Source organism: Theropithecus gelada, chromosome 11, assembly GCF_003255815.1.
Source record: "Theropithecus gelada isolate Dixy chromosome 11, Tgel_1.0, whole genome shotgun sequence".
In the NCBI taxonomy this organism is placed as follows: Eukaryota; Metazoa; Chordata; class Mammalia; order Primates; family Cercopithecidae; genus Theropithecus; species Theropithecus gelada.
Window position 1 is genome coordinate 40,789,862 of NC_037679.1, and position 15,252 is coordinate 40,805,113.

General features: G+C 33.7%; 1 protein-coding gene across 5 annotated transcripts in view; it reads right to left on the reverse strand.

Moving 5' to 3' along the window:
- The window catches only part of PPFIA2 (PTPRF interacting protein alpha 2), a 516,020-nt gene that overhangs the window by 425,544 nt on the left and 75,224 nt on the right, over positions 1-15,252 (reverse strand). For 4 of the 5 annotated variants that reach the window (XM_025402781.1, XM_025402783.1, XM_025402784.1 and 1 more), the window contains one exon: positions 2,183-2,236. The exons of the other annotated variant lie outside the window; for it this stretch is intronic. In XM_025402781.1, coding sequence (XP_025258566.1) covers positions 2,183-2,236 — 54 coding nt within the window. The remainder of the gene's footprint in view (positions 1-2,182; positions 2,237-15,252) is intronic. 5 annotated transcript variants of the gene reach the window in all.

Genomic DNA, 15,252 nt, shown 5'->3' on the forward strand with positions numbered 1-15,252 from the left:
GTCGAGATCATGCCACTGCACTCCCATCTGGATGACAGACAGAATGAGACTCTGTCTCAAAAATTATTTTTTTTAATTTTAAAAACGAAAAAACTTGAAATTGATTTAGATTATGTATAATTTAATCTGACTTTCAGTTTTCTAACTTGGAGGCAAAAACAATAGCTTCATTCATAGCTTTACTCTTAAATGATTGAAGTAACCCTAGATACTATTGAGCCAAATACCTAGATACCTTAGATATTTAGGGCTAAAGAAAATGACTGTTACATAGGTCCCGGCAGTATGTTCCAGATAGCTCCTTAACAATGGGAGACACTAAATTAATGTGTAGTAATGAACCCCTAGATTGCCTAAGCCCTTATGTACTCTGAAACTTTCATGTTTTCCACTCTACAAAATGTTATAAAATAAGCACAATCATTGAAACTTCAGAAAACATAAGTATAAAATAATCATCATGGTATAGCACAGCCAAGAAAGAACTCCTATCTTCTTCACAGTATTATAAGTTGTTTTAAAAGGAAAAAAAAATCTATCTATCTATCTATCTAAGTATACATATAGATATATAGATTGATATACTATACATACATATATATATATAGAGAGAGAGAGAGATGAAGTTGTATAACTCATGCCTATTCACTTTTATTTATTGGGAATGACATTGATGTGGTTTGCCTTCAGGATACCATTTTTCCTTTCTGTGACCTTTATTTTCTCCCAGCAAAAGGATTCCTTCAACAACCAGGCCACATACTCATTCAATCTTTCCTGTTTAGAAACATGCTTTCTTAGAGGGTGTGACAAACTAATTTATTTTACCATGTGAATAATGGATAAGATGTTTATCAGTACTTGCAGAAGACATATTTCATTTTGCTTCGAATAAGGGACAAATCCTTTGAAAATCGACTAATCTCTTAACTGTAGAATTCTTCCAGGAATCAGTGAACAGTTGAGGGAGGTATTTTGAAGGTAGTAGATATACTTTTCTGATGTAAGCTGAATTTTATGGACAAGCACCGTGCAAGGCAGAAGGGTAAAATTACATCACCTAAGCTCTCACCTACAATACTTCAGTAAAAGACTGGCCATTAATCCTGTCAATATACTTTCTGGGTTGACTTATATGAAATCTTGCCTTACATTGTAATGTAATAGGTCCAGGGGATAAATATAAGCAGCTGTCTGCAGCCAATATATTTTTCCACACAAATACTTACAATAAAAATAAAAAGAAGGAAAAGGACTATAATATGTTTTTTAGCCATACTTTAGGAGCAACTTGATGAAAATTAGATAACACCATATGACACATGAGAGTGAGACAGGAGAGAAAGAGCTACAACTGAAAGTTATCTCTTTAACAACTCACTGGCATTTTAATGGAGTTAAAGTACTTCAACTACATGCCTATGTGAAGAATAGCTTAAAAAAATGACAATACTGAGTTCTGTATGTTCCTCATTAAATTTCATTTTGCTAAATAAAAAACAAGTAATGATAAAAAGTATTCATTGACTATTTGTTGATATAAGTTGAATTTGGCTTATTACTTTACATATACTCTTTGAATTTATTTTGGATCTCAAGCATGAAGTCATAGGGATGTCATCTCTATCAGTGTTTTCTGAAATCAGACATCACAGAAAGGACTAAGATGTTCCAATAATAGAACATCAAGCTTTTGTTACTGCTTATAAATTATAATTCATAGAAACTTTAGAATACTTTATAAACTTTAATTTCCTGGAAGCTTCCTGAATTAAGTAGAAAAGAACAATATCGAGTCAATACTATTTATCACATGGACATAATTTTTCTCAGTAACTAGAAAAGATGTTACAACTCAAATATTATACTCATATTTAGAATAAACTCTCCAATTAGTGTAGCCTATTAGTAGAATGTAAATTACTGAGATAGTCTAATAAAGATTTTATTCCTATTTTTAAAACCAATAAATTGAGATAAACTTTTATGAGTTGTTAAAACTTTTAAAAACACCAGACCATACCTCAAAGCAATTTCGTACTTCTGTTATTAGTTACTACAATAGTTATATTTCTAAAAAGTACCTATATATGACAAATAATATACAAGCAAACGACTGATGACCTGGTGTGTACACAATTCAATTCGTCAACGGTTAAATTTAATGAAGAATCTAACTTACCGGTGGATCAGCCCCCTTAGAACCAGCCAGCCCTCCTGTTAAGGATTCGATATCCTGAAAAGGGGAGAGGTGTTGATTGTAAAATGCTACTCAACATCATGAAGAATCCCTCAATCCCACAGTGTAATACTTTATTTAGCTGCAAAGTTAGGGCACGTCAGCTAATTTTTTTTTTTTTTTTTTTTTGCAATCTTGGACACTGTAATACTATACAAATAGTCTACATCTAAAGATCTAGATATTCTCTCCAACTCTGAACAGTCTATAAAAAGAAAAACATATAAACAGATATTTTTGAAATATGCAGATGTTTCATCTTTGAAGAGCTGAAGTGAGAGCAGAAAAAAGAAAATTTAAGAAAACTTCAGTATAACGTATTATTTTCAAAAATATTAAACCCATGGAAAATGTTTAACCTAAAAAAATTAAAAATATATATTTTTATTTTTTATGAATACATAATAGTTGTACATATTTATGACATACTTATGATATTTTGATGCAAGTATTTGATGTCTAATAATCAAACTTAGGTCCATCGCTTCAAACATTTATCATTTCATTGTCTTGGAAACATTCCAAATATACTCTTCTAGCTATTGTGAAATACACAATAAATTATTGTTAACAATAGTCACCCGATTGTGCTACTGAACATTAGATCTTATTCACTTTATCTAACTGTAGATAAAAATATTAACCAAATCTTATTTTTTCACCCCCTCCCGACTAGCCTTCCCAGTCTGTGGTAACCACCGTTCTATTCACCACCTCCATGAGATCTTTTTTTTATAGCTCTCACATATGAGTAAGAACAGGTGACATTTATCTTTCTGTGCCTGACTGATTTTACCTAATATTCTCCAGGATCATCCATGTTGTTGCAAATTTAAAAAATTATAACTATGGTCTAGTCTATTTCTACACATAGAATATAAAAATACAAAGAGATCGATTTTTAATCTCTAATAGGTAACCAGAGAAGGTCATGCTTGAGTAATGACTACAGTTGTTAAATTTATAAATGGAGAAATAGGGGACAGTGTGATAAGCTGTAGAGGCTGTGGCCTGTTTATAGGAACAATTAAACCTCAGCCTTATCAGTTCTATGGCTTTGGTTCCAGGGTTATTAATGGTTATATGACTTATTCAAAAGAAGTTGCAATTCTAGGTTTTAAAGTAAAATCACCCAGATTTTTAGTGTTTGCAACTGATTTAAGTTGTAAGCCATCCCCCATCCCTCCCAAATGACAAAACACAACTCTCTGATAAAAGGATGCTGGAAAGGAATTTTGGGTTAAATCGAATGGTTACACTTTTTGGCTAAAGATGTTTTCTTATGACTCTGATCACCTCTTATCTGTTTGCATCTATTTGGAAAGACAGGGATGAAGAAGGGGGAAATATAGTTGCATTAAGAAAGCAAAGAAGGAGGATAATTAAGTCCTGAATGAAGTGACAGAAATTTAAATGCCTATGATGAGGAAAAAGGCCAATACTTGGATATCATTAAGAGGACTTATGCTACTAATTCACTTAGGACTTAATCAAATGATTTTCCCCTTATATTGAAAAAGTGAGGACTCTTAATAATACAATATGGGGCTCGGATGAGCATGTGATGAAAACATCCAAGGAAGGGGACAGGGAAGTATGGTGTTATAACTGCTTCTATCTGAAAATGTTAACTTTGAAAAGGAACATAATGGGTAATGAATTTATTCATGCATAGTCTAATAAAGGTCACAAATGACAAGGAGTACTTACCAAGAAAATTATTAAATGGTCTCCTTTCTAATGGAAATGTATATATATTTTTTCTCTACCCAGAATCCTTTTCAGGAACTACTCGTTCCCCACTCCCATTTTAGCTACAAAAGAGGCTAAAAAATTTGCTTCAAATATTTTAGGGACCTGCCAGAGAATTAAGGCAATATAGAATCTGAAAAGTGTAATGGTAGAGTTTAAGTCCTTGATTGTATCATTTGAGGAATGTTTGAAATTAGATGTTATCTCTGCCTGCAATTCGGCTTAAGATAGGTTTCTGGTTCTGAAAAGTAAAAATGTCCTAATTATATCTTCATTTTTGACACTATTTGTAAAAGGACCACCCTCCCCATCCTGTTGAAATGCTTTATTCCAACATCATGCCCAACATAAAAAAATCAATTCACCTAAATTATCTGATCTTACATGTTCTTTATCATTCTTATTGTCACTTAAGTAAATTTTGTCCTTGTAAAATTAAAACAAAGCATCAAACATATATATAAATTGGCAAGGAATATTAACATCCTTATCAAATCCAAAGATAAAACATAACTTAAAATTGTCTTAAAATCTCAGGAATGAACAACATTAGGTTGTAAAATGATTAAATATTAGATTTACAGATAATAAAACACACAGCTTGCACTGTTGGGTAATATTTCTGCTATGCCCATAATGAAAACAAGTTTCTGTTCATGTAAAATGTTTTTTCCAACTATACTTAAAATGAAAAAAAAAAGATATCAAGTGCATTTGGAGTTAATACATGTCTTTCTTTGTAGAAAGGCATATAAGTTATATTAATGATGTAATTTTTAATGGAGCTATCAGAGGGATAATAGAGAAACTGATTTGGATAACAATTATTTTAGCAATTTACTCAATGCATTTTCTCATATTTTGTAAAGTTTGTTCATTAAGATTTCTTACCAAAGATAAGTTTTGCTGATTTTCAGATTTTTAAAATTTTAAGCTCTTTGTGATAGTCATGTCTTGAGAAAAAATGTGAAACAAGAATGTAGAAGATGAATGAAAAAGGCACTAAAATTTGTGTTTTTTAACACAGTGAATTTAAAAGCAAATTATGAATTAATGGCTCTAAATAGTATACAGATGTATATTATTATCCTCTAAACGGGTATGTTGTAAATTGAATGTAAATCATTCAATTGTAAAAAAATGTTTGAGCTCATGTTCTACTGTGAGTATAATTTGAAAAAGAGTGTCCTACTTGGGTAGAGGTCCAAGTTAAACATGGCTTATCAGTTCATACAAAAGGAATTTTCTCAGGTGTGAATAATGAACATAAGTATGGATGGTTGCATTTATGTTGTAAAATTAGTAGGTAAAACAAATACTTTGAGGAACTCTGAACATATGATTACTACACAGCTTTCAAATGATAACTAAAAATGAGTCAAAAATAGATGGTTGTTGAGGATTTTATCTGCAAAGTATAAGTAAAATCTTTGACAAATGTGTCTATTTTGTTATTTCAATATATTTTATATAGATAACAACAAAAGGGGACATCAAATAGTATAAACATTGACTTCCTAGAAAGTTTTTTTTGACTTACTAGTGTAACAATATTGTTTGTTTGATTAAAACACTCAAAACATACTTTTATTTTTAACAAGGCTATAGCATTTATTTAACCATATTGTATACCATGTTGAGGTCATCATTTGTATCTAATAGCTAATAAAATAGCTACTACTCAGTGAACAGTTGCTATGTGCCAGGTACTCTTATAAATGCTTTGTAGACATTAATGCCATAATAAACTTCTGTCAGTTAATTATTCTCTCACTTAAAAGGTTAGATAGTTTACATAACTCACACAGTAGCATAGAGCTATTAAGAAATGGGTTATAAAACATATAGGACTCCAAACCTGTATTTTTAAAATTACCAGTGCTAGTGAACAATTTCATCCTGGTACCCTGGTGACACGGCACATATCTATGTTGGCAATGCAGGCAAGGCTAAACCATAGGCTGGTAAATCTTGGTGGAATATCCCGTGACCCTCCCAGAACATGGCAAAGGAAGCAGTCTTATGAGGAGCTTCTATGCAGCTATTTCTTATTTGCATCCCTCACATCAGTGAGGCATGGGACTTTCCACCTCACACCTCCCTACACCAGGTCCCTCTTCAAGCTATCAAACCACTTTGATGCAGCATGGAATTGGTTCTTCCCTAGTAGTGCAGCCCACTTCTCTTGTTGCCTATCATTTGACGCATCCAGTTCAGTGTTGTCCAGTGGAAATTGGGACCAGGACCAGAATTAGAGCGAGGCAAGTGAGGTACCTATGGTGCAAAATTTAAGTAGGAGCTCATTCTTCGGGTCATACAACTGCTGACCTGCACTTGTATAATCTTGATAGTGAGTACCTTATTAAATGTTGTGCCCTAAGCACCTCACTTGTCTCATCTGAGTCCTGGCCTTTCTAGGGACCTTAGGAGCTGAAACAGTGGTGGTCTTCCTTATGCTGACTGTGTAAGTAACAAACATAAATCCATTTGGATTCTGTTTATCACTCGAAAATGTAGAAGTGTAGCAAGCACCTACCCCATGTTGTTGCCAGGGACTGCATGCTGCTTCACACTGGTATCCTCAATCATATGAATTTTTATCGTCAATGCTGAATGACATAAACTAGGATCTATTAATTATATAAAAAACTTCATTTTTTAAAAATAATTTCAGATAATGAAAGACTCATTTTCCTCTCCAAGGTATGAAAAACCTAAGTGGGGTTATTAGCCAGTCTTTAACACAGCTGTGCAGATTCAGTTTTTCAACATTGGAAAGTTATGGTCCTGGCATGAAAACCTAGTAAACCAAGGATGGCCAGTGAATCAGAAGTCTTAAAGCTTGGGAAGGTTGAGCTCCAGGAAGAGTGAGGTGATCAGTGTCAGAGCTCTAAGTAGAGTAAGACTTAGGGTATTCTCAGACATGAGGAGTCTACATTGCAATGCATTGGTACTACTGGTTGTTCAACTGCACCTTTGCTCCCTGGACCCCTGCTCCAAGAATTGGCATATTTTTCCCTTGACAAACACTTTGAATGATGGAGCTATAGAGATTAATCATATGGCTTTCAGTGTAAGCCATCACGTTCAGGTACTGTAAGTCTTGCTTCCTTTGTGTGCATGTGAAAAAAAAAAAAAAAAAGAAGAATATTAGGATTTCAGGTCTTTCTCAGAGTTGTTGCTGGATTCTTATTTTTATCCCTGAAGAACAGGATCAGCCAATTATGTTAAAGAAAAATATGATAAAATAGTTTGGCTATTGAATACAGTAAGAATGAACAAAATAAAATTCTAAAGAGTTAGTTGACTCTAGTATCACATATGCCACAAGACCCAAGATATCTTCAAACCTGATCGTTACATTTAAAGTTAATATCAGGTTTTAAGCTTTCACTTGTTCAAAAAGTCACTTAATGTAATATGGAAATACTTAAAACATAATAATTGTTAATTATGGGCATTTTAAAATTTCAGATTTATGCATTGTTATAGGTTAAATTATGTTCCCTGAAAATTCAAATGTTGAAGTATTAACCCTCAGTACCTAAGAATGTAACTGTGTTTGAATGTAAGGTCTTTAATGAGGTGATTAAGGTGACTGATCCAATATGACTGGTGTCCTTATAAGAAGCAGAAGAATCAGGGATGTGTGCACACTAAGCGAATGCCATATGAGAACACAAGAAGGAGGCAGCAATTTCTAAGCCAAGAAGAGTGGCCTCAGAAAAAATAAAATCTGCAAACACCTTTATCTTGGAATTCTAGTCCCAGAACTGTGAGAAAATACATTTACATTGTTTAAGTCAGTCTGTAGTATTTTATTATAGGAGCCCTAGCAAACTAATGCATGCATAATTGTAATTTGGGAATAGTTTACAGATTCTTTGGGAAAAGTTATCATATTTCAATATAGAGTACATAAGAGTTCATTGAGCAGTCTACAAAAAAGTCAGTATCAGTGGGATCAATGTGAAATAGTAAAACAATCATTTCTATCAAATGGTTATATTTAAAATTATTTCAAGTCTTTAAAATATGTAATGAAGTATTATAAATATGTTAAAAGTTTACAAAATTTATTGTATTCAAAATATTGAAAGTAAGCATTTCTCTTATCTTCTTTATAGAAAAATTCCTCAAAATTCCCCCCCCCCACCACATTCTGTTGCTATGCCCTGTTGCGCCCACATCACTGCAACTCCTCTTACCAAGGTTACCAATGACATCCTATCGTTCAAATTTAATTTTTCATGTTCTGTCATCATATTTCTTGATCACTAAGCTTCAGTTGACACAGCTGACTAGTCCATCTTTATTGAAATACTTTTCCCTTTTGGCTTTCATTTATTTTCACCCGCTACATGATTTTATTTAGTACTGTGGCTCTAAATATAATGCATGCTGATAAATTTTGAATTTCTATCTTTAGCTTAAACTTATCCTCTGAGATTCATACTGCCACTTCAATCTCCAGTTAGATGTATTATAGCCATGTAAAATGCAATAATGCAAAATTAAACTATTGATTTCATCACAACTCTTCCCTTAAATTAGGTTCCCATCCCAGTGACTGCCATCTTATGAAATGACATCACCATTCACCCAGTTCCTTAGGTCCAAATCCATCAGCAAACACTACTGAGTCTATTGTAAAAATACTACTTGAATTTGACTACATCTCACTACCATCATTCCTGTCATACTAATCCTTTGGACTACATCAATAATATCTATCACATAAAATGAAAAAAATAATATATATATAGCTTTCTAACTGTTGTCCATGAATTTCTTCTTATCTCCCTCTCCCCTATATATTCTCCACAGAGTAGCCGAACTATCCATTTAAATTGTAAGTTAGATCACATTGTTGTCTTGACCAAAACCCAACAATAGTTTCCCATCAATCTTAGAACAAAACACAAACTTATTGTTATGCTCTGCCATGTCCTGTATGATCTGGCTCTTGGTTATCTCTCGGACCATATATTTTGCCATTCTCCCTCCATGCTGCCCTCTCAGACACAATGGCCTCATTACTATTCCAAAAAAAAATTCAAAATTTGGCTTCTATCTCAGGGCCTTTGCACATGCCTTTCCTGCTTCTTAGGGTGCTCATTTCTAGACGTCCTAGTCCATTTTGTGTTGCTATAAAGGATGACCTGAGGCTGGGTAATAAAAAAATAAAGAAAGAAAAAAAGTTTATTTGGTGCAGAATTCTGAGGCCAGGAAGTTCAAGATTGGACTTCTGCATCTGAGCAGGGCCTCAGTCTGCCCCCACCTGTGGCAGAAGGCCAAGGGGAGCCAGCTGTGTGAAAGAGTGAGGAGGTGCCAGACTCTTTGTAACAACCAGCTCTCATGGGAACTAATAAAAAGAGAACCCACTCACCCCCAAGGGAGGGCATTAATCTATTCATGAGGGATGATCCAAACACCTCACAGTAGGCACCACTTCCAACATTAGGTGTCAAATTTCAGCATGGGGTTTGAAGGGGACAAACATTAAAACCATAGCAGTAGATATCCACCTATTTAACTCACCCACTTCATTCAGATCTTAGCTTACATAGTAAAACTCTGAATGACCTTCCCTAACCAATTGTCTAAATCAGTCAAGGTTCCACCTGAAAAAACTGATAAACTCAGAGACTATACAGAAAAGCATTTAATAAAGGGATGATTTATAGAGGTATGGATAGTTTGCAGGGTCCAGAGGAACGGTGGTACACAGGGACTAGCAACAGCTAGACACTGTAACCACCCTTAAACCTAAATAAGTAAGGTACAAGAACAATGTGGTCAAGAGTCCAGCAAGAGGTGACTACCTATCATCAGCTTATAGAACAGCTTGCCACACAGAGGAGACTCAGTAAATGCTTATTGAATAATACAATTACTGAATGAATGAATAAAGTATGTGATATTATTTTACACATATAAAAAGCTGAATCTCAGAGTACATATGGTGAAGTGTGTCTTATTTTTGTATAACTGTATCACTTTGAAAGCATGGCTCAAAGCAATAATGTTTACACAATAAATCTTTTAAAAATGCCTGAGTGAATAAACTAATAAATGACTTGCCCCAAATCATACAGCTGGTGAATGCAGGAAAGAGGCTTTGAAATCCCAAGTGTTATAACCCCAAGCTCAGTGTATTTTCTGTTCCATCATACATCACTAATGAGACATCCTCCTAAAGGAAAAATCCCTCAACTCTGTATTTTCTCATCTCTTGAGGTACTAAGTTTCTATATATTACATGGTTTCCAGTACATCAGAAGGAAAAATACAAAATTATTTAATAGTCAACAAACAATACATTAAATTCATCCTCTGGTTAAATACTGCCAATGCTTCCAATTAAAGGTCTGACACCTTAATCATTGTACAATCAATACATCAGTGCTTGAAAATTTGACCTAACATGTGTGGCTGGCATTAATAAATGGTTCAAATATGTTAAACTAAAAATCAATAATGTTTATTTTTATGTAACATCTCATAGTGTGTCGGTTCACAGCACTGGGAATAAGTAACAGAAGATAAAATTTATGTTAAACAAATCATTCACTTTTTCACACAAGGCTTAATGGAAACAATCTTTCATCACCGAATAGCAGCTCCTTAAGGCAAGCATCCAAATAATGAAGCTGAGTTTGTTAATGAGGCATCTTCCTCCTCAACCAGACTTAAGCGGTTAGTGTTTCCTTGGCAACATTACAGGGTAAATTTCCTGGGAGACAGAGAATAAGCAGGAAATACACAGACCGATTTTATAAATCTTTCCTATGTAATCCAAAAGGTGTCCTATTTAATTATTCTTTAAAATGAAAAAAGGGGAAATATCTATTTATTTGAGTATAGGCCAGCCCGAAACTGAATTTTCCTTAAGCCACACAATTAATTCCTTCAAAAAAGAGCAATTGAGCAAATTTTGTGGTTGAGGCATTGTGCTCTTCCTGGGAGGACATGAGGAGGAGTAAATCAAGGTCACAGGTTTCATAGCATTCAGAGTCATGACATGCTTTCTGACTTTAAGGATTTTTCAATCTAAAAGCACATAAATCTGCAGAACAACATTAGGAAGAATTTTGAGAAATGTGGTGTTAAAATTATAACAGACAAGGGTTGTGGTGGTAAATGTTATAGTGTGACAATTAGGTTGGGTATTTCATATTGCCAGATTATACTTTATTTTTGAATGCATACCAGGTAAGTGTCTCCAGGAACTGGTTGAGTAACATAATAATTAACACTTATTAAGCATTGACTGAAACAGACACCACTCCAAGAGCCCTACTGCCGCATTAGGTAACATTGTAACTCTCTCAGCCATTATTATTTCCACCATTTCAAGATGATGAAACTGGGTCTTTCAGAGTTTAAATGACTCAACAAAGGTCACATAGCTAATAAGTGTTCTAACTAAAGAGGCTGATTCCAGAGGCAATGATTTTTAACAACGATGCTCTCTTAAATGAATTGACATGTGAGAAAAGAATAGGGAGGACTTCTTGGCATGCATATGGTGACTTGGAAGAAAACATAAATACTTATTCACTGTCTGAAGAAGAAATGCAACAAATTGCAGGCAGAATAATTCTGAGGTGGCTGATATCCTCTGATGGGAGAATGATTATCCCTGACTGACCTGTAAACGTAAGAGCTGATAACATTAGATTTAATAAAAAAGTGAAATTCCCAAAATCTTGGCTATATATTTCTAATTTCAAAGTCTTCTATCTGAATTCAAACCTAACTAGGGAATATAATGTGTATCAAAGACACAAGTGTTTCAATAGCGCATAGAATAGGGCTTTCTGAAGAAAGTGCCAGAGATTCATGTTCTATATTTTCCACTTTATAAATTTTGTGTGTCGCGTTTTCTTGTCCATTCCTTTCCATATGGCTGAGACAATAAAGGGAGTGTTTTGCTAATTCCTGACTCAGTCTCAATCAATTTCTCTTTTCCAACTTTTCCACATTGATGCATCCTTGCTATCTCAAACTCACCATATCCAAAGAAGACATCATCTTCTTTACCAGCCATTACTATGGCCAACTGCCAATTTCCTATTCCTGTTGATGTTTTCAATAAGCAGTTAGTTATCCAATCTAGATTTATGGATGTCAATAGAATTTTCCCTCACTCTGGTATCCATATACCAATCCAGTCTAGTTTTCCTTGTAAATATCTGCTTAGTTGATTGCCTCCTTTCATTAACCACTGCATTTACTAGCTTAGTTCAAAACCTCACAAAACCTCATTTTATTTTACCCCCACCCCTGCCTTTTTCCAAAATAGTGTCTTTGTTGAGTTCCTTTTTCCACGCTCACTTTTATATCATCTTTTCTTCAAATCAGTTCCCAAAGTGTGACCTGAGGACCACCACCACCACCACCAGCAGCAGCAACATCACCCAGGAACCCATAAGACACACAATTTCTTGGGTCCTACCTGAGTTCGGCTGCATCTGAAACTGTTTAACAAGCCCTCCAAGTGAGTCTGATGCAGGCTGATGTTGGAGAACCATGGCCCCAGAGTGACGTATTTTAAATGCAAATATAGACGGGTTACTTCTGTACTGAAAATACTTAAGTAAGGTCCCCTTGCCTAGGAAGGAAGGATAATCAAACCTCTGTACATGTGGTTTTCCATCATCATCATACGTTTCTGAACTACTTTTTCACTTCACCTTTTACCACTTTCCAAAAAAGAAACCTTACCCTCCCTTAATGTGACAAGTGTTTTTTGTTTTTGTTTTTGTTTTTGTTTTTATGTTTCTGTACCACAGATTATTATGTCTAGAAAGCCACCCCTACCTTGTGGGTGAATGTAATTCATCCTTTGAAACTCAGTCTAGGTACCATCTCCTCTGGGGAGGCTTTCCTGAGTCCCTCAGCCTGAGGGGAGGGTTCTACTCTAGCACAACAGAGGTACTGTCCCAAGAAACTTTGCCTGAGGGGTAGTCAACAGCTCTCCAATTTTACTTCAAGCCTGCAAAATGCAAGACACATGTAAAAATAGACAGCTTGGTGATCAAGAGAACAGGTTAAAGTCTGGCTATACTACTTACTATCTGTGTGACCTTAAGCTAATTCCTTTATGTTCTTTACATAAAATAAATCAATCTATGTCCTAGTACCCAAATTAGAAAGGTTTGGAATATTTATTATAATAATTGATATTAATTTTTGATAATTCATGGTAAGGTACCTATTGATAACTTACAGTAAACAATATTATTATTCACACATAATAATGTATATGTAATAATACATAGGCACAGTCTAGTTACGCATGTATAAAATAAAGATAGGCTATGGATACAGATTACATAAAGATATATGTTAAAACAGATAAGCATTAGAATACAGGTTTAGACCTGTATAGAATAAGCATTAGAATAAGATCCAAATATAGACTAATCTTAGGTATAAATCTCCATTAGATTTCTAGAGATTATTTTGCTTGAAAGGGAAGGAACCCTAAGATCCATTTTATTTCCCCACATAGTCTTATAACTTTTATGCATTTCTGTGTCTTTGGTTATTATAGATTTTTCACCAATGTCATATTAAAGCATATTATTTCCATTCGTCCTAATAAAAAAATGAGCAATCTTTTTGCTGTACAGTAAAAACTATTTATTGGGTAACATGTATACCATAAACCCGTACAAATTTATTCCTCTTTAAATGTGTTATTTGATATCGCATATTTATATACCATGATGTGGGAAGCTTTAAGTATGTTAGAAATGTGCTATAGCCACTGAGAAGAAGAATTCAACATTTAAATGAGAATATCAATATTATAATCCTAGATACACATAATTCATGGGAGACTCACTTTTGTTTGGTGAATCAGAGGCTCAATTACTGTAATTCTAATTTACAATTAAATCTTCAATTACATGATGCTTAGATCTTCTCCTATCTGACACAAAATACAAACAAGTAACTAAAAAAATATAATACCATATACTTTAATTTTAAAAACCAGGTTTTATTTTCAACTCAGTAAATAGTAGCCTAAAATAACAGGTTAAAAAAAAAAAAAAAACTTGGAGATTAGCCTATCTGAAGTGATTTTTGTAAGAGGAAAGGATAAAACACTGTCTTTTCCAACTGTTAATAACTGCAGTTCCACTGACTGTGGTACCTTACGGCAATTTATCAGTCTGATTCATAAATAACCACAAGGCAGAATTTTTTGTGACCTGAAAGCAGAAACAGGGCAAGTGGTTTACAAAATATCTATATATATCTATCTGTTTTTAAAATAGATACTTCTAATAATAGATATTTCTAATACATATTTATTTAACCATATCTCTCCCTTACTAGAATTTAGGTATTAAGTCAATTAATGTAAACAGTTTTAAGGTAATCATAATAAGCTGGCAAGAAAACAGATGATCTATATTCAAATTCAAGTTCACACTTCTAGAAAAAATTGGCATAGGATTTTTAGCTGAATATTAAGTATTTTATGCTCACACATTAATTTTGGAAATAAGCCATGGAGGAATTAGATTGAGCTAGGGGGAGAGATGAGATCTTAAATTAAACAAACAAACAAAAAAACCTGCAATTAGCAACACTATCCAAAATCAGATATGCAAAATTTTTGAAAGGAAGTCTAATTTGGAATCTAAGAAATGTGCAGAAAAATTCCCTTTGCATTGCTGTTTTCTTTGGGAAATAAATTTATCAAGTTCTAAATCATAAGTGAATTTCACATTTATTTTTCATTTTTTAGTTCAGTTTTTGAAATAAGTGATGATCATAATGTTAACAAGAAATAGCAAAAGAACATATGATTTATCTATTTTTCTTCTGGACAGCTCCATTTCCATTGATGCTACCAGGATTCTATTATGAATAAATGTTTACAATACCAAATAATACTATTGAATGGAAATGTAATTGACTGAAATCAGAGCATAAAATGCATTGATGTTATGCTATTCAAGTAATTGAGACTACAGCATAATGTAGGAGTCATAGAACACAGCATAAAAGCTGGAGATTTAGAGTCGATGATAGAACGTTCTAGAGTTATTATGTGCTCTACAGACAGTCTTGTTCTCCTTTTCATCCAGTCAAGCTCCCTCCCCCAAAAATACAACTAAAATAAAGCTTTAAAGTTTATAATATTCTTTAATTTACTGGGATCAATTTAGAATATTTTATATATTTATCTCTCCTTTCCTTAATATTTCTAGGACATATTTTTCATTACTTATACTTCC